The following is a 21,091-nucleotide window of genomic DNA, read 5'->3' as shown; positions in this document are numbered from 1 at the left end:
GAGAGCCTCCAAATCCTCATAACAGGAAAATCAAAAGCTGTGTCCAAGTCAACATTTGCTGCAAAACACCAGTAGCTCCTCAGGGAAAAATGAAAGGGTTGCAGCATTAAATGAGTACTTTGTTAGGTAACAAATGCTGACCTGATGTGGCAAAATGGAAGAAACTGACTGGGAAGCCATGGCATTTACTGAGAAAAGGCGAGTTGAAGGGGTGAAGGCAAAAGAAATTTAAACAACAAGAAAAATTCAGAGCAGGATGCAGGAGGGGTGAGGAAGCCCATGGCAGGAAGGAGCTAGGAAGCAGCATGCAAGGCTTGCTTTCTTGCACAGCAGGCAGCATGGCAACCTTTGCATCTCAGGTAAGCAATGCCAAGCACAAAACACGTCCAACAAGGCAATCCTTCAGTTTCCAGTGTGCAAGCACTGAGTTACTGCCTCAGGAAGGAAAGTGGTGGAAAACACCCCAAAGAAGGAACACTTTCCCAAGACAGCTGCCAAGCTGGACAAGCTTACCAAAAACCCTGAATGAAGAGATCAGGAGAAAGACTAATTAGACAAAGCAGAATCAATGGGCACATATGCTCTCCTATGTACTGATTAAACCAGGCAACTTCATGGGGCTGTTTCAGGCATAGCATGACAAGTATAATCTTGAGGCTAAGGTTTTAATGCAAATAAACCATTAACTTGCTAAGTGAAAAAAAAATCTCTGCAAGTGTTTACAGACAATGTGTTATTTGTATCATCTATAAAGACAAGTTGGTTTCACAGAACAAAGTCCATTATCCCACGTACGCTGTACATTTAATGTTCTCCCTTTAAGCAACAGCGTTAGCAGTCTGTGTACTGTTTGCAAACAAAATGTTTATGACAGCACATGCCAGAGCATGCTGGCCTCACAAAACCCTATTTTCACAACACGTTTATTTGGGTGCTTTTTCTCCAATTGATTCATTTCTCTTCCTCAGACAAATTGTTCCCTAATTGTTTACATACCTTCGGGAGGGCCTCTGGTTCCACCCCATTTTGAGTTTCATGGGTTTGAGGGACTTCATTCACCCTTAGGTTTCTTGCCTTCATTTCAGCTACTTTCTGCAATATACTTTTTTTTTTGGGGGGGGTCTCCTGTATGTATTTACTTTTTTGTATGTGTATGTCTTCATGTACCTTCCAAACTTCCTCCCTTTCCTACAGCCCGTAAGACTTATTGACACTCTGACTAAGGCCTAAGTTCAGGATGTCCTCAAAGGCTTGAAAGTTCACGCCAGAGTATTTGTTATTCAGAACAGGAGGTTCTCTGAAGATACTGCTTCAGGGTAAAACTACTACTAACAGCCAAGCTTCTACAGAGATGCTGATCTAATCAGTGAATTGCAGACTTCCAGTAAAGGTGAAAACTCCTGTTTAATCCCAGCTAAATTTGAATGGGTCTCAGTTACCTTCACAAACTCAGTTACTACTTCAAAACAGACTAGTCGACGTACCCCAGTTTGATTGCTAGTGGCCAAAAGGGACAGAACTACTACTAAAAATACTCTTTCTGGTTTTCATTTGCTTTGTCCAAAAATTTCATCTCTATCAGAAGTGAAAAACATCACCAGTTACACTCATTTTCACATGTAGCTCAGAAGCGATCCAAGGCTTACAGCTTCAAACACTCATCATTGCGTATGGTGTAATATGTTAAAACCAACTGACACTTTAAGTATAGTCTAACACAGGCTCCACACAGCCTATGTTATTTTTAGGCTTGCTCTTGACTGAGTTTATATTGAAGACTCACTGCTTATATTGAATTTAACTAAGATTAAGTGACACTTTAATCTGCAGTATAGAGAGGTCTCCAAAAGGCTGTTCATCTCAGCCTTCAAAACATAAATACTGTGTTTGTAAGAACCCTGTACCTGAATGCACTGCAGTGGCATTGCTGCCATTTGAGATGCCTCACCAAAAAGATTAGGCCACCAAAAACTTACGGAGATATTGTGATCTTAGTGTCTGTGTCCTGTTCAATTTTCTTCAGGTTTCTTCCTTCTTTGCCAATAAGTCGGCCAACAAAGTTGTTATGTGCCAATATCTTCAAGGGAATTTCTTCTGTACTGTAATGGAGGTTACATCCAGTGAGACTTTTGGGGACCATAGTTTAAGTTATTGCATATTATGGATAAATTTTCATTCCACAACTCCCATTCACTTACACATTCATACTAGATGCAGAATAAATCCGAGCAGGGTACACTCTTCCACACTATCATCTAGAAGATTTATTGTAACATACTTGCTAAATAAATCTCAGGCTAAATTAGCAAGAACTGTTGGGAAGGAAGAAATATATCTGAAAGCTTTTAGGGAGAGCTTACAGCTTGTTATGTTCTGATTAAAAGCTATGAGTTGCTCAAGAAACTTCAGTATTTAGAATAGAATAGACCAGGTTGGAAGAGACCTTCAAGATCGTGTCCAGCCTATCAACCAATCCAACCCACCTAATCAACTAAACCATGGCACCAAGCACCCCATCAAGTCTCCTCCTGAACACCTCCAATGATGGAGACTCCACCACCTCCCCAGGCAGCCCATTCCAATGGGCAATCACTCTCTCTGTATAGAACTTCTTCCTAACATCCAGCCTAAACCTCCCCTGGCACAGCTTGAGACCGTGTCCTCATGTTCTGGTGCTGGCTGCCTGGGAGAAGAGACCAGCATCTGCCTGTCTACAACCTCCTTTCAGGTAGTTGTAGAGAGCAAGAAGGTCAACCCCTGAGTCTCCTCTTCTCCAGGCTGAGCAACCCCAGCTCCCTCAGCCTCTCCTCATAGGGCTTGTGTTACATCTCATGCCATTGGATTAGGCCCATCTGTTCAGCCTGTTTGCTCCAGTCCACCTCAAAATCACAGCTAGACAATGGCTGAAAACATAGATGTGTGCTAGGACTAATTCAGCAAGCAAAAAGTCTTAGTTCTTTACCTACTTAAATATGGATAAAGATTCACTTGTTAACAGTTTTTAAGGATTCCATCTATCAATATAGTCAATAAGGATTCAGTATTTTTAGTGCTTCCATGGTGAAATGCCTTTTACTCACAATTTAGTGTCTTGAGCTTCCTTTTGCATGATCTCCATGATAATTTTACAAGCTGTTGAGCAACCTTCAGGAGTTGAGTGGATGGTGATGGGTTTCTCAGCAGCACCTGCATTCTCTTTACGATGGATATCAATTCTTGAAAAGAAAGGAAAGAGAAAAACACTAACTGTAAGTTGGTACTGTATGGTAAGCCTTGCATGTTTCCAACTCAGAACTAACTTCTTTTGAGCTAACACAGAGTACATTTAAGTGGTTTAATTACTTACACACGTCCTAAATATTCTTTTTGTTTTGTTACAAAGAGTTTCTCCCATCCTGATTTTACCAACCAAATCTCATCTTTGTGGAAACTACATCTCTAACTAAGATCTCATCAAGATATTCAAAGAAGTTGTTAGATAGATGATCTATGGTAAACCACTGAAGGCAACACTTGATCAAGCTTTCCCAATAGTATTACCAGCCCTGTCATTCCACTGATGACTATATGAGGTACAGCCAAGGCTTTGTCTCATCCTGTCTTTAGTGACCTCCGCAGCAGAGTTCCCTAGCTCTTCTCTGCTAGCAAGCAGCATTGTAGTACTTCTATTCATCCTCAAGATTATTTTCCCATGCTTTCTAAGCCTAAAATTTGTCCTCATAGTACATTTCTTCTAGTTCTACTGTCCTCCACTCTAAATCTACCAGCCTTAGTCTACACCATGGTTTATGTTGCTCTAGGAATTGAACTAAAATTAATGATGACCTACATGAACACAATGCTTTGGATATTGTTTATCCTTTCTCAATCAACTGGGGGTCACATACTCTTTCTATCTACCTTTTGCTCCCCCTTCTCTCCCCCAAATCACAGTTGTTCCCAAATTAAACCACCATGCTGCTACTTTTCAATAATCCCCTTCATTGTTTGAGTTCTTTCTCATATTAAGAATTCATTTTGTTGCACAACATAGCATTTTCTAAGAAGCCCATGGCAATCCTTGGTGCAACTGGAAGTAGATGACATCTCTCCTCTTATCCCCAAACCAATGAAAATGCCAAAGTTACATATCTGTGAAGTTAGCAACCTGGGATTTTTCTGCTCTATCCAGATTTCTTTTAAGAGATAAAAGCTTCCCTTAAGTCAATCTTTCATGATTTTTATAGCCCAAGAGTGTTAAAGATACCACCTGAAAATTTGGTTACTCATAAGCAAACCACAATGAAGTCTCAACAGGACATCACAAATCTCTTAAATGTCTGTTTTTAAACACAGCCAATAAGTCTGCTGGGTTACAGATGCTAATGAGAGGTTGGAATGAGCATCATGATAGTCCCAGGTTTGGGAGGAGAGGAGCAGCCTGTGTGTTGGGGGAATGGGAGCTCATGTGTGTAATTAGAGAGGATTCCTTTATCCTCATTAACTACTCCCAAAAATTAAGTCACTAACACTCATACCTATCACACCCCTCATGTACAGCTTATTTTCAGGTCTTGTCTCATGTAACTACAGAGCTGGGGGCTCTGTGTACTGCTGAAGGCAGCACCTTTCACTCTCCACTCTTAGGGGTATCCAGGAATAATTCTTTGAATAGGACCCCTGCACTTAGCACTTCCTTGTGAGTAGGAATTTAACATGCATTGAAAGCAATCTCCTCCAGGATCCCTAGATCCTAGTGCTCTAAGCTTCTTAGGTCACTCAGTAGCTTGTTTTTTGCCTCCCATGCATTTCCTTAATCTGTGTTTTGGTGTGGTCTTCAACTTGATAGCAACAAGTGTATTCAACAGGTGTGAGGTGTAAGGACGAGTGAGGGAAGGCAAGATTATTCACACCCCAACCCCTCCATTTAATTTTGTTTTCTGTTCTTGAACTGAAAATATTTGTAAAGCCTAAAACTATCCAAATTGAAGCTAAAATTAATAATTGCAGACTCGGGTACGTTGCTGCACTGACTCTGTATACTGTGATACTGCGATATGTCCCACAGACCAGCATAGCTCTTTCAGTTTCACTTTTTGTGCTAGGACACTATTACCACCAGTACTAAGTAGTTTCATTCTTTTTAAAAGGGAGAAACAAATCAGATAGTATTTGAGCATGTGTCAAGGACAAGAAAGATTTCCTAGTGACAGTTACCTTCGTTTGCTCTCTGACCACACAGGTTAGTTGTGAAGTTCTACAGCTTTCCCTCCACATGGGAGAGGAGGTCACAATATTACAGCTTTCAATGCAGTTTGGTGAAGTAACTTACTTGGACTGTGTCTGCTTTGTAATGTTTCTGATTGTTGCTCCTTCCTTCCCAATAATGGCTCCTACGAACTGCGTGGGAACCAGCATCCGTAGAGGAACGTCCGACTGTGGTTTCTGCCTTGTGGTTGCACCGGGTGACCCTTGCCTTGGAGGACCCCTCTGCCCAAATCCACGTCTTCCCTGGGGATGTTGTTGTGGAGGTTGCTGGGCTGCCATTTCGTCAGGGATGTATGCAACTTTCAAGGAATAGTTTTCAAGCTGAAACCCGTTCAGTTTTTCTATTGCTCTGTTGACAAAGTGGAGGAGAGTGAAGAAAACAAAACCACAGTCATGTGCACAGCCTTATGAAAAAGGGATTCATTCAGACACAGACTTCTGCACCTTCTAAATAGCAGGACAAAGCACAAAAATGGTTCCAAGATGAAAGTAACAGTCAAAAGTCTCAGTCAAGATTTGGATCACACAACTTTTTTTTATTCTCTCTCAAGTCACATATTAAGGACGAGTTAGTTCTTGCTGGCTCTGGGCTTCTGTGCACTTTAAAGGTTTTGCTCATGCAACCCTATCAGCAAAACCTCACAGGAGACAGAGCTTATATGCTCAAAAGCATTCTTTTGCCTGGTTTAATTTAAATCAGTTTCCCAAATAGAATTAAAGCTGCACCAGAGGGAAAACCTTTTAGCTGCTATCACAGCACCTTCATTAAGGTTTTTGCCAGCACAGCTGTTTGGCTGGATTTTTTGCAATACCTGACATAGCCATGTCAGAGAGTGGGGTGGGGAGTTGATGGAGACACCACGAAAGAAAGAGAGAAAAGAGAGATGTGAAAGGCAACTCCTGGTTCATTCTCAGCAGGAAACAAATCCTTCAAAGCCAATCAATGGCATTTGAAATAAAAATTAGCAGATGACCACAGCACCTTGCAACTTATCAACTGGTCATGTTGTAAGCAGGTTTAAAAGTTAACCAGGAAATGAAACTCTCCATAGATGCAAAGGTGTTAGAAGATATTTCAGTGGTGTTTCAAGTTCTCTCCTGTCCTTTCAGGCAAAGTGAAGCCCTCACACAACACTCACCCCATGGCCCTGCACACTGAATAAACACCCAGTCGCTCGGCTCTCCCTCTGCCCAGCCCTTCTAATCAAGGTGGGACCAAGTTTGCAAGTCAAACAGAGCTGCTGGTGTCCCCCTCTTTGCAGAGGCAAAACAACTCTAGACTTATAAACAGGTTTCTAGAGAGTACTCTGTGACTGGAAAATTTTTACTCACTATAATGAAGGATCCAGTAAACAATAGGAATAACTAAGCTACGTGCAACACACTGGTAAGCTACTGCTATAAAGTTTAACATTTGCCCAAGAAAGACTTCTCAACTTTTGCTACAGAAGACAATATTATTCAGATGATCAGTGATACATTGATAACATTGAAAAGCGTGGTGATTTGGGACAATGCATAAATACCAGGCCTAATCCTGGGCCAAAGATTACTGCTACATTTCATTTTAACACAAAATTTGAATTGAAATCAGTAGTGGGAGGGAAAAGATTTCATCTTACATTAGGGAACCTGTCAACATTTTTGTTAAAAAGCCCAAGTAACCATATGCTCTGGAGTCAGAGTTAATCCAGTCCCTCTGCTCGTGTACGTTTTCAGGTTGTTAGTGCCAGTGAGCAAATGCGACCCTCAGCAACGTTTTTACCTCTTCCCCACTGCAGACAAAGGATGGTGCTAGTCAAACCCCTACAATTTCAGAGGTGTCCAGTGAAAAGTACTATTCACCTCTTGGGTGTCCAATATGACAGTCTGAGTCTAAAGCAGCTGTTGAAGCCAAGCAGCAGCTTTGCAGGTAAAACATGGTATGTGGGTACTGAGGAAACCATGCCCCTCATCTCCCAAGGGCTGAACAAGCATCCTCAAAATACTTGACAGTCCAAGAATAAAGAGCTTCTGAGAAAGGCAGTAATTTCTGTCTTAAAAGAAGTGTTTAATAAGAGCTGATAATAAATAAGGCCCAAAGCAACACCAATGAAGAACAAGGAAAGCAAAATATTGAATAACTGATCACTGCTCATTAAATACTTGTGTTCACCAAATGAGACACAGGTCCTTTGGGAACAGGGCAAGTGTGTAATTACTCCCACAACAGAAGAATCTCTTACAGCATATGGCAAAAGAGAGCTGGATGAAAATTTGCTGAAGCTATTTCAAAGTTGGCATTTCTTAACTTTTACTCCATGGACTTTAAAGAGCATTTGAATACAGAGAAAAAACTCCTTTACCAACACTAAGGGCAGTGAGCAGGCAGACCAGAGAAACTTGTGTTGCTATGGATTTGTCTCTCAAGTCTGAATTTCTGCATAGATTTCCAATGCCAAAAAAGCATTTTGCTGAAGTGTCACTCCATGAAGAACCTATCTGGGAAATGGGTCTGGAGCCTTCTGTTTTTATGCATCCTGAACATACCATTTGTCATTGGTATCTATTCCTGTGTTGAGTCTTACTGAATCAACAAATTTACTACCAGGGAGATAAACAGCAAGCAATGCAGCTGCCTGTGGTAGTTTTAGGAATCAAACCTTAAGATATCAGGGAGATGGAGCACCAACAATTTCTTCAATCTGGTAGGCTCCAGACTGACACCCAGCCCAACTAATTTCCTTCCACACACTCATCTGACAAGTTCAGCCACTGCTTCTTTCCCAGAATGCTCCAATCTCCTCTGGGTTTAGAGCATCTTAAAACAAGAAACCCAGCACTAAAAACTTCATATTAAATCAGTGCAAGACACTTCCCAATACTCCTTAGAAAAGAGGGGGAAGGAAAAGACCAGGCTTTTTTTGCAACTAGAGTACATGCCTATCATGATTTCACAAGAAATCATACAGCAACAACTGACATATATATATATATATGACATATTTTTCCTGGAAAGAACACTGGAATTTTTCTACCTAAGAACAAATGATGAATTGCTAAATGGTTCTGCCTGACTATAAGCAGCTTAAATTCAAAGCAAGCTGAGAAAAGTTCATTTGCCAGTGCGGGAAAAATCAATTGTGTGACCAATGAAGAAGCTTTGGCTACGAAAGATGTATGAAGACAAAAAAAAGCACAGAAAAAACCCTGGATTGGTTGGTTTTGAGCAAGTATTTGAAGGCAAACCTGCTTATAGCTTTACTTTTCTAGTTAGCTACCAGACATGCTGCAGTATCTCTAGTACTGTGTACTAGATTCTGTAGCATACTTAAGATACTACAATAGTATCACTTGTTTCAATTAGTCTAGACAGCTACAGAGAATAATTTACCTAATGAGTCAAAGAGCTCTCCATATTTTATAGGCTGACTTGTTTCATAATGTGATTTGGCCAAGTGATGAGAAGTGAAAACAGTCAGTAATTAAATGCTTCTCTCCCAGGCTTTTTGTCAAACTGATCCTTTATGGGCAGGTGGTCTCACATTCTGCACTGAGGTTTGGGCACACAGAGGGGTACACCAAGATAACTAATCTTCAGTGATGTAGCAAACAAACAGTTCTGCTGCATTTCTTACACAAGACAAGCCCACAGCTTTTCAAAAGCTACTTTAGCTGCTGAGTCTGGTCTTCACATTCCAACCCTTGACAGTTTTCACTAGGACTATCATACACTTTCATTTAACTGTTCTGAACTCATTTTTATCAAAACATAGGGCTGGAAACAAGCAACATGATGATTCAGCAATCCTTCAGCACCATAACAAGGCAAGAATTTTAGAAACATCTAGGCACTGTGTCAGGAGAGAGAAGGGGAAAGGAATAAAAAAACCAGAAGAGAGATGAGCAATTAAAAACTGTCTTCTACATGAATGCTAAGTTGCTGTAAAACACCATCTGGGGCAGGTACCTGCAATCAGCAGAGCCATCCTTGCTCCCTTAAAAAGTCTGAGCCCCAGAGGAAAGTTAGTTACTGGTTCTTCACAGCACTAATGGCACCTGTTTCAGTCAAGCTATCATTGTTGTTGCAGGCCACCGAATACACATTAAATCCAGCTGCTTTTTTGAAGCACACACTTGCTTTAACTGATCACCTCAGAAACTTAACTCCAAACCACAGCAACACCACCTCTGCCTTTCTGCAAAGACCTCTGCCTTCCCAAACAGGGCTGGGAGTCTCCTTTTGTGACCACAGGTGCACAAAGGCCACACAGGTTACCTCTGTCAGAGTTCACAACCAGTACCTACTAAGCAAACCACAAACCATCTTTTTAATGCGAGGGCTAAAAGTCTCGCATTCACTTAATGAGGACAAAGATGGAGAAGAACAAAAAACCCAATCAGTAAAATTCCACAGTAAGAGGGGGATTCTCTCAAATCCTCTTTAATATCAATATTTAGTGAAAATGGAAAATGTATGTTTCATATGCCAGCAAGAGCAGTGTAGATCAGAATTTCTTTATAAAGCAGTGTAGATCAGAAAAGACATAACAGTGTAAATAAGAATTTCTTCATAGGACATTGATTGAGAGGCTGCAGTGACTGCTGCCTGTGCTCTGTTCCATCTGCACAGCCTGGCTTACACTGACATGACACCTGCTCAGAAATGAGAGGATTCCTGCATAAAAATGAAACCTCTAAGCAAATATTTTGTAGAACTAGTCACCTGAGCCTTTCTGCATCAAAATGACATCTCACTGCTGTCCTCTCATGAGCTCCCTGCGAGAGGATGTTTGCACAGCCTTCTCCCTTCTGATGCTGGCGGAGGTTAAACATCCTAGATAAATGAGTACAGTAAAAGCACCGAGTCTTGTGCTGGAAATCATTCTCCCATTGAGAGCACGATGACACTAAGCACTAGATGGAGAACATATTTCACTCCCACACGCGGCTCCTGGGTACACCCCCTTTCTTTTTTTCCTCCCTGAGCAGGTATTTGCATATTGAGAAGATAGAGCCACATAGTAATTTTATTTGGCCATAATGATTTCTTTGTGCATTAAATACTAATAATAATAAAAAATTTAGTTTTCATGAGCATGTCTGAAAGTAAATTTAAAACAAAACAATCCAAGATTATGATCATAGACCCCTGAATCCTCAGTATGATCGTTCCTATGGCAACATTAGTCCTGACCCAAGGTGGCATGTGGAAGTACTAGTTATGTGAACCCTAATTCATTAATCAAGGATACATTAGATGCCCACAGAGCTTTGTGCTTCGCTGGAAAGGTAAAATAAATTGTTTCCTTTTGCAAGTATTTTAATTAAAAGGTGGCCACAGGTGTCTTCAAAGAGCAATATACCTGCTTTTATCTGCAAAGATGCAGATTCCAAGCTCCTGACATTGCAGCCCACAGCTAGAATACTCCATCAGTTAAGAGGCATGACAGAGAAAACATAAGATATAAACCACACATCTAGCCCCATACTTAAACAATATACACCTACTCCACATGAGGCCAACTTTGCATGAAGTCTCCCTTCCAAAATCCTAGGCAGAGCTACACACACTGGAACACTCTGGAGAGGGAAAGGGGAAGTGGTGTAACATCTGAGCATGATAGCCATAATTTAGGTGGCAGTGTATCACAGAGCCAGCAAATCCTGCTGGTTGCAGTCAAGGATATTAGGAGGGGAGGGGATGCCCTCTGGCAAGCAGGTCATAAACTGACTCAGTACCTAGGTGCGGCTGGTTGGGTTGTTCATACTGAGTGATGGGTGTCAAGCTCTACTGCTTGCACTCTGATCTCTCTTCCAAATATTCCACAGTCTACCACACTATGCAGTAACTGCATGTGCCAAAAGAGCACACATATGCTTTGCAAGGCCCTCTCCAGGAAGGAGAGCAGCAAGGGCAGTTTCCAACTGGAATAATTCCTTCTTCCTCCCAGGTGCTTCCAAGGAGAGAAAGAGAGTCATGGGGTGACAGCTGTCCTAGCAGTCCCAGCCTTCCTCTCACTACCCACAGCCCTGGAGAGCAATGGACAGTTCTCCCAGGCCCATGCATGGCTCTGGGCGCTCTGTACACATTTACACAAACCTACCAAACTTCCCACAAGTACCTGATTTGCCACACTGACTTCTCTGCTCTAGCCACATAAAAACAAGGAGCAGCATCCTACTTCTTCCTGCTAATGCAACCTCACAGCCATCCAGCTAGGAAAGAGGCATCACCTCTGGTAGGTCAAGCCACAGACCTCCATTCCAACTAAAAGTCAGTAACTGTGCACATGTCAGATTTTGGGTGCTGTGTGTTCTTTCCAAGACTTGTTTCCCAGAAGGACTGCAGCATTCTTTGCAGGTTTCAGTTTCCAAGCTAATTTTGGATGCAACTCTGTACTGAATATGCCACAAACTCAGTACCATCCCAGAGGGGAAAAAAAAAAATTGACAACATGGTATTTGCTTCAGAATTCCTGGCCAAAAGCACCACTTCCCCTAGACAGCTAAGCTTCAAAATACAAAGCCTCAACAGATCCTCAACAGTTCTAAAGAGCTTTTGACAAAGTCACTTCTTGTTACCCCTTGCACTGTGTGGACTGACCAACACTGCTTTCTTCAGCTATCAGCACTTGTACACCACTCCCCATTCGTAGCCATTTGTTGTCCACAACAGCCAGCTCCAAGAAGGAAAGCTAAGTCATGTTTGAGACAACAATTCAACTGAACCACAGTGACTCCAGAAAAGCCACACATGCATTGGTCCTCAAGAAATTCTTTATTGCACTTCCTCAGGTTGTTTTCCTACGAAAAAACTCTATCCAGCCAATTGTTCTCTTATAGAATAGAATAAACCAGGTTGGAAGAGACCTTCAAGATCATCAAGTCCAACTTATCACCCAACACCACCTAATCAACTAACCCATGCAACCAAGCACCCTGTCAAGTCTCCTCCTGAACACCTCCAGTGACGGCGACTCCACCACCTCCCCGGGCAGCCCATTCCAACGGGCAATCACTCTCTCTGTGTAAAACTTCCTCCTGACCTCCAGCCTGAACTTCCCCTGGTGCAGCCTGAGACTGTGTCCTCTTGTTCTGATGCTGGCTGCCTGGGAGAAGAGACCAACCTCTGCCTGTTTACAACCCCCCTTCAGGTAGTTGTAGAGTTTCTATATGATGCCAAGGCTGCATCCTGAACCCAGCCAATCTAAGCTAACATTTTCTGTACAGAAAATGAACTCACTCCCTGAAAAAATGTGTCTACATCAAACCATTCACAAAAGCAAACCAAGGCTCCTCCATTCACTCTACTTGTTCAAGGCAACCAAATTGTGTCATCTTTCAACTTGCACTGCTTCAAGTCCACCTCCAACACTCACGCTGGATGCTAATTCACCTGCTTCAGACTCATGGTTTTTCACTTGTCATATGATTTCTCATGCAAAACAGAATTTCATGTCAGATGCTTCTTTACAGTCTGGGCTTATCTCAGCATTTCCTCAGGTTTAACCTTATCAGTTAGCAAGTACACTTTGAGGAGGGAGAAACTGTACGCCGATGTTTTCAACCTCGGAAGGGAGTACACAAATCCAGGACCCCACATCACAGAGGACAAGCAGCTCAAAATGACATGAAATGCTTCTTTCCCTGCCACATTAGGCACCTCCTGCTTACACTGTGTTCTTTGAAAGTGGTCTATGCAGCAGTAATTTTTAACATGGCACCGTAAGTATTTTCAAAGCTAGAAATTCAACATTTTTCTTAATTACTGTGCAATAGAATTAAAAACCAATGGAAGACCCTGAGCAGGAATTGCCTGAAGGATTCAGGTTTTAAGAAAAGGCAGGTAGTGAATCCAAGAAAACCACCATTTCCCTCAGCTCCAGTGCACACAGGAGACGCCACCGACACAAGTTTCCCATCACACTTGTTTGGAATACACTAACAAGCAACCTAACACTTTGAAAGATTAAATACATGTGTTGCATTCAAGTTACACAGAAGGCCTAATTACTTAATTATATGTACAAATATTGTTTCACTTGTAATTCTGAATTAATGCACACCATAAGCATTCTCTGAATATTAACTGCTGATTGTAGTTAGCCACAAGGTGGCAGAAATTTCAAAGTTAAAATAAAAGAGATGATTGTAGGCTATCCCATGGGTTGGGTTTTGTTCAGCCTACTACAGCTAGAATGAGGAGGGGGGGAGGAAGAATATTTATATTACTATGTTAAAAATTACAGAACACTAGGTTTTTTTTATACCTGTGGTGAAACAGCACAATTAAACCTGTAGCACAACATATGATGGGGATGTTTAAAGGAAAAAGACATACAACCATTAAAAAAGTAAAGCATTATATTTTACTTGGTAATACTAGATTAAAAGTTAAATTACTCATGTCTTAAGTAAGCATAAAATACATCATTTATTTGGACTTTCTGGTTTTTTTTAAGTTATTTCATTCAAATTACCACCTTGTGTGTCCTTGGAAGCAGTATTAAGTTTTGTAATTCAAAAAATATAGACAATTACAGGGAAATCATAGCAAAATAGCAGAAACTGAGGAGAAGAATGGCAGGCAGAGAGCAACCAATGTTATAAAAGGGTACCACAAACCTCTTTTAGAAAACAGCTACAAATTAAGCAGTAATTACAGTCCTCTGCCACTGGCAGATCACTAACTTGTAACTCAGCCCTCTCCAGTGAAAGAATGTTACCCACAGTTTCAAAGTTATTAATTTATTTTGTTTCATCAAAGTTCTGGGAAAGCTGATGACAAACCCCAGCAGATTAAGGTGAAGCACACGAGCTTGAGGGAGGTGAAGACCGAGAAAGCTTCTCAGAAATTGTAGCTTACAAGGCCAGAAATGAAGTTGCATTTAAAAAGCAGAGGAATACGAATTCCAAAAGCCAAGCTGGACAACAGCAACAAGTAAATAAGGTACTTACTGTCTAGCCTGGTCCTTATTGCCATATGTTACATTTACAACTGCAGTCTCGGTGTCAGTGTTCACTAGAGAGGAAAACGCAATGAAAAGAGGTTAAGTTCAGTGTGCACTCTCTTCCCACTACAAATTTAAAAGCCATTTGAGAGTAGAGCCATACCTTGCTCACAGTTCTCCACTGTTCCATACTGAGCTAACAAACTGTCCAACACCTGTCAAAAGAAATTACAAATTTCCATTTCAGCACAGATTAACAAAAGCCTGTAAAACCGCTAAAATCTGTGATAATTTCAGCAGAACACAGAAGATTCAAGACATGCATTCTAATAAGGAAGAAATGTTCACTGGTTTTGGAAGAACACACACACACACATCGCTCATTTTCTGTCTCACATCAGAAAAGTCTGCCTTTAAAAACCTCATGAATGTGAAAACACTGCACAGAGCTCCACGAAGTCGCACTGCGCTGCAAGTCCCAGCCTTGGAAAACGAAGCTTCAGGTCAGCTGGCCCCAGAGCGGGCTACAGCAAGAGCAGGAATAATCAGAGAAGAACAAACCTGAAGTAAAATCTTTCAGCACATCCCAAGCACATATCTGTTACACTGGCACAGTTTATTCCTCCTTCCCAACACAGAGGTCATACACACAAATGCGTGTTACTTAGCGGGGGCTCGTCTACATGGAGAAGTTAAGTGGAATAACCAGCGCATTAAAAGATGTTCCACAGTTATTTTGACAGTTTTCCCAAAGACCCATTCCACAGGAGCCACTTGCACATTGTATTCTTACAATTATTTGAAAGTCACAATTAATTTGTCATGTGGTAGAAAGCTAGGGAGGAACAGGCAAAAAAAAGAGATGTGACAAGGGGTAAAAGAAATCTGAATAATTTTATCCAGCACAATTTGTTTCATTCTGGTCAAACGGAGGATGAAGAAGGGGAGAGAAACACAGAGACTTGGAGGAAAAGCAAGGTGTCAGAATATTTTAGTCAAGAGATCAGAGTACCAACAGTTGTATCACTTCCAGAATTCACATGGCATATACTTAATTTTTTTCCCACTTCAGGGAACAGTCACTGTGGTTGTAACTAGCACAGATCATAAGCTGCAGCTTATTACATCCTAATGTTTTGTCTCAAGAACTAAAATGATGCTGGGAAGGTTCACAATTTATACCAAGAGATAAATAAATAGTATCATAGTATCAGTCAGGGTTGGAAGGGACCACAAGGATCATCTAGTTGCATGGGCAGGGACACCCCACACTAGATCAGGCTGGCCAGAGCCTCGTCCAGCCTGGGCTTAAACACCTCCAGGGATGCGGCCTCAACCATCTCCCTGGACAACCCATTCCAGGGCTTCACCACTCTCATGGTGAAGAACTTCCTCCTCACATCCAGCCTCAATCTCCCCACCTCCAGCTTCATTCCATTCCCCCTATTCCTAGCACTACCTGAGATCCTGAGAAGTAAATAAATGTAAGCTGGCAGCTTCTTGTGTGACCAAAGTGCTATTCTTCAATTCATTTAAAGCAACATGTCAGTATGGAGGGGAACAGGGGGACAACAACAGGATGCAACAGACAACCCTTTTGGGCAAGGAAGGAGGCAAGAAAACAAAGGACATAAAGAAAGCAGTAGGCATAAGAACATGTGTGCAACTTCTCATTGTTTCATGCTTCCACTTGCTCTAACCAGCAATTTAGTGTGCACAAAACCTCAATCCCTGAAACTGCAAAATTCAGAGACTACATCCTCAGGAGATTAAACATGTAGAATTATGATTTATTAATGTACCCCATACTTTTACCGCAATATAAAAGATACTTTTAAGGTAAAATGCAGTTCGTATGCCCAAACCTAATGACAGCTTACATCAGTACAGAATTGCCAGTCTTTACCACCTCCTAAAACTGCAATTGCACACAGACACTTCAAACCACGTATTTAAAAGGCAGTGCACTGCTCACCAAGTTTGAGCAATGCATTACTGCTTCTAACTGCAACATTTCCCCATCCTTCTTTTGCAGGGTCTAATAAGTTTTCTTGGCAACTTTGTTTGCATAGGCAAGGTGACAATTGTCCTCTCATTCTGCAAGTAGAGATTAGCCTAGTCTCAAAGTCTGATTTTTCAGTCCCCAAAACAGTATTTTTTCTGCCACTCCTCAGATCTGACAATTTAAAACTATGGAAATTTTTACTCTGGCATTTGCATTGAGTGTGTCCAGCAGATCAAGGGAGGTTCTCCTACCCCTCTACTCTGCCCTAGTGAGACCTCACCTGGAATATTGCATCCAGTTTTGGGCTCCCCAGTTCATGAAGCACAAGGATCTACTGGAGAGGGTCCAACAGAAGGCTATGAGGATGATTAAGAGACAGGAGCACTGCCCTGTGAGAAAAGGCTGAGAGCCCTGGGGCTGCTTAGTCTGGAGAGGAGAAGAATGAGAAGGGATAGAGTAAATGTATACAAATATATGAGGGCTGAGTGTCAGGAAAGAAGGGACAGTCTCTTCTCAATTGTGCCCTGTGATAGGACAAGGAGCAATGGATATCAACTACAGCACAGGAAGTTCCACCTCAACTTGAGAAGGAACTTCTTTACTGTGTGGGTCACGGATCACTGGAACAGACTCCACAGAGAGGTTGTTGAGTCTCCTCTGGAGATTTTCAAGACCTGTCTGGATGCATCCCTGTGTGACCTGTACTATATTCTATTGTCCTGCTCTGGCAGGGAGGTTGGACTCCATGTCCAGAGGTCCCTTCCAATTCCTACCGTCCTGTGATCCTGTACAATTTTACAGGTAGAGATGCTCCAGGGGATCAAAGTAAATTAAAAGTCCGTGAAAGATCCTTTTAAGACATTTGAAATGTTTGTACAGAGAAGCGGGAGTTGTGAGGTCTTGCAGGTCTGTGGCCATGGCTCCACAGTGGCCAGGAGTCACCTCATGCCATTAGAGAAAAGACTCCTTCCGCAGACTGAAGTAGTAATTGTTCCACCACTAAAATCTGTGGGTGAACAGAATCTCAGATGGTTTTGCAACAAGCAGAGCAAGTCCCTGGCTTAGAGATCCATTCTGAGATGTTTAGTTGAAACAGGATACTGAAGAGTTAGTCTGATAAAGTAATTCCTTTGTCCCTATAGTATGTCAACCACCGTGTCCTATTACACAGCAGACCATGCAGCAACATAAGCTAATGTCTTTAGTTAAGACAAATTCATTATCTCTGAATTGAGCAGAGCACCAGCTCATGACCACTCTGCCCCAAAACTGCATCACCTCAAAGTCACAGAAAGCTCATTTTCATCCCTTATCATACAGGAAAAGGCCAAAGCCATAATGCCAGAGATACCACAAGACTTTGCTGGATAGTAGTTAATTGCTATATTGTAAGCTATTGCCCTATTAAATTCATATTCTGGGCTAGGCATACCTTTACATTAAGATCCCCATATTAAAGTCAACAGCTTCAACAAGAAAAAAAGAAATGCTTTGAAGCTGAATCCACACAGCTTTTTAAAGACAACATTCTCTCTAAAAACTACTCCTTTCAGCATGTTTCTGATCAGCCATCAAAGCCTCTCAACATGCTAATCTTATATCTGCTTTGAGAAGACTAAGAACCAAAAGGTTCCTGTTAAACAGGAACAGCCCAGAATGGCACATGCGGCATCTCACCCCTCTTCACCAGGAGTTCTCCACTTAGGCTGCTCTCCTTAATCCTCTTCCGAGCTGTTTCAGCCAGAGATAGTGTCCATCTGGGTTTTAATCCAACTGATTTGAGTCCCATATTCTGAAGAGTTGTTTTACCAAGCAGATTGATGAGAAGTTTCAAAGGATTGCTTTAACTGAAATGAGAAGCAATCCTCTTTGGTCAAAGACACTTGCTCTCTGAAGACACTTCTATTTTGATCACAATTAGTCCCATGAAGCAAGGTTTTAAGTGTGACCCATACTGCGGGGGTAGCCTTTTGTATTTCAAGTGCACTATCAGAAGTTTCAGCAGCAGTTAGGGTGCGTGTGTGCGTGAGGAGCAAGTTTCATGGGTGAGCACACTTCTAACTGAACCAGCTAATCCAGTTGGAAGAAGTCATTGTAACTGTATTCAGAGCCAGATTCCCGACCGTAACTCACTTTCAAAACACACAGCTCCTGTGTGTTGCTTGCTCCACTTGTATTTACTGCAACAGCCAGTTTCTATTGCCATCCTTCATCTGTTCATATTTTTCTTCACACTGTCTTTTCCCTCTCCCCAATTTTTCTCCCCTCTATCCCAAAGCCTCTAATTCTGCTGCAAAACAAACATGTTTTGTTTAAGCCGCTCTTCCGTAACACTCTTCATGTACAGCCTTGTTGGGCAATCAGAACAAAATTCAAAGCCAAGTTGGTGGTGCAGCAGCAATTCTGATGAGCAGCTGAAAAGTTTATTTGTACAAATATTTAATTTAAGATGGGGGGGGGGGGGGGGGAAGTCTTTCCTTTTCTTGAGCTCTCCTTCTACCAGTTGTCTAAATTGGGTCTCCTGCTCTTGTTGTAGCACAGATGTCTCTCTCACAAAAAGCTGCAGTCTTATACTGTGGACTTTCATTCATCAGACTCTAAAAGCCAATTCTGACTTCATTATAAACAGCATTACCCTACACCAAGCCCCACAAATCGAGGCTGCTTTGCAAGGGAAAAAGAAACAAGGAAATGTTGCTCCTCAGTAGAGCCAAGAGCTCAAAGCACACTTAAAAATATCCCAGTTCTCATGCAGATTTCACAGATTTAGAAATAGCACCTTTGAACAAACCAGAGCTGTGTTTGCTGCACTTTCAGGACTATTGCATATACCTCTTCTTATGGTGCTATAGGATTTCTTCCCTGTGTCACAAGCAAATTAATCTCAAGGCATCTGGTCCACAAGCACAGTTATCCATATTGTTTCTCTCACACATCACATAGCAATGGGAACTTCAGTGATGCCTTAGAACTTGAAGTTATTTTCATCACTCCTGTAGAGTAAATCCATTAGGTCACCACCCATGATAGGTTGATTGGGAGTTAAAACTATACAACACAACTGAAATCACAAATAAGAGAGGCAAAGAAAAAAAAAGAAAAAAGGGGGGGAAAAAAGATGGGAGGATTAAGGCTGTTCAGTGAAGGACAACATGGCATTTCCTGGGTGCAAAGACAGGGGCGGTTTGGGTTTTCTTTTCCTCTTGAAATAAAGAGTCAGGCAACAGTGAGTAAAAAGATATAAAGTTGTTAGTATGAGTGGCTTTTTAATTTAAAAGAGGAAAGGTAGAGCCAAATAAGGAAAGGATGGGGTACAAGTGCAGAGCAATGCTGATATCACTCCTGACATCAAGCCCAACTAAACAACTAATGCCATATGCACATTTCAAGTGCTCTGTTGGTATATTTAAGCCCACAAGACAAAACAATTTTTCATTCTGTTAATGCAGTACAGCTAGCCTGGTATGACCCTCACCTGGCTCAGGTGTACCAAAACTTGCAGCACAGCATGAGCAGAGATGGCATTTTGTGACTTCGACATGTGAAATAGGACCTCAACAGAGCCAGCATTGTGCTCTCAGCCCCACTAGATGCAAAGGACTGATCATGGGAGGTGGGGTGGGGAGGGAAGTAGGCCAAAAGGTTCTTCAGGAGTACTTTCCCACTTTGGCTTAATCTTTTTGCTGGTAAACCAAAACAAAACCCACGACCACATGTCTAACAAGCAGCCCAGGTAGCACAGCTTTACAAGGAAATAAAAAGAAATCCAGAATGATAGGGGTTGGAAGGCATCTCTCTGGAGATCGTCTAGGCCAACCCCACTGCTAGAATAAGTTTACTTAGAGCAGGTTGAACAGAATGGCATCCAGGCAGGTTTTGAATGACTTCAGACATGGAGAATCCACCACCAATCTGGGCAGCCTACTCCAGTACTCCACCACCTTCGAAGTAAAGAAGTTGGTCCTCATGTTTAGAAGGAGCTTCCTATGTTGAAGCTTGTGCCTATTACTTCTTGTTCTCTCATTAGGTACCACTGAAAAAAGACTGGCCCCATCCTCCTGACACCCAATTCATTGAATATGAAGCAGTCCATGATAAATACCTGAGGAAGCAGCCAGTTATTAAAGGTGTAATTGGATCATTCCACCTCATCTGCACAGATGCCATGGTGCATGGGTAAACTTGTCTCCAGGTTGCTCAGTACACCTCCAGCCTGAGCAGCTGATCTGGACTACTGCCACCACACAAGCCAAGTATCACAACTTATATGACATTTTCACCATTAAGGTCAGAGCATGTTGGTCCCTTGTGAAGGCAGAGCAGCATGGACATGGAGTACCCAAACCAGAAGATGCTCTGCCAGAACAGTTATCCCTCCAATGTCTGGTGAATAGGCAAAGCCACTTTGAAATGGCTCAACACATTGCAGCATGTGGTGATGGTGTTTTTCATCTTGTAGGCTCTCCAACACCCAGTTTACTGTCTCATGAAACCATGACCATAGTCTGGAAGAATCAGAAAAATAAGTCTGGAAGCTGCTGAAGTCATTGTTTGCACACACCAAAAAGGCAGTGCCTGAAAACAATAACTTCGGCTTCGTTACCACATCCCATACAAACCCTGGAGTGAATTCTTCTCCTGGGAACTTGCAGTTATATCCAAATGTTCAAAACTATTAATAAGTTTACCCTATAATACCATTCTGTTTAGGTGGCATTACCAAGGTTTTAAGAATGTAAAGCTGAACCACAGAGAACAAAGCCAAAATTGTCAAGAGGAACTACTAATTGAGTGACCAAATAGGACACCGAGGGCTCGGTTTTCCACAGGGCTCATCAGATCAGCACGTTCAAAGCACAGCTTCAAAGCCACTTTTGGTGGCAAAGAGAGCAGCATTTCTGCAGAA

At 41.9% G+C, this 21,091-nt stretch overlaps 1 protein-coding gene across 2 annotated transcripts in view; it reads right to left on the bottom strand.

Moving 5' to 3' along the window:
- IGF2BP3 (insulin like growth factor 2 mRNA binding protein 3) overlaps positions 1-21,091 on the bottom strand; it is a 121,853-nt gene that overhangs the window by 32,534 nt on the left and 68,228 nt on the right. For both annotated transcript variants that reach the window (XM_068152437.1, XM_068152439.1), the window contains exons 4-8: positions 14,344-14,395; positions 14,188-14,251; positions 5,312-5,596; positions 3,081-3,215; positions 1,977-2,099 (exon numbers count right to left, since the gene is read on the bottom strand). In XM_068152437.1, coding sequence (XP_068008538.1) covers positions 1,977-2,099; positions 3,081-3,215; positions 5,312-5,596; positions 14,188-14,251; positions 14,344-14,395 — 659 coding nt within the window. The remainder of the gene's footprint in view (positions 1-1,976; positions 2,100-3,080; positions 3,216-5,311; positions 5,597-14,187; positions 14,252-14,343; positions 14,396-21,091) is intronic.

Source organism: Melanerpes formicivorus, unplaced genomic scaffold (genome assembly GCF_026170545.1).
Source record: "Melanerpes formicivorus ecotype bairdi unplaced genomic scaffold, bMelFor1.0.p_v2 SCAF_23, whole genome shotgun sequence".
In the NCBI taxonomy this organism is placed as follows: Eukaryota; Metazoa; Chordata; class Aves; order Piciformes; family Picidae; genus Melanerpes; species Melanerpes formicivorus.
Note: the sequence above shows the minus strand (reverse complement) of the source record. Positions and strands in the feature narration are given on the sequence as shown.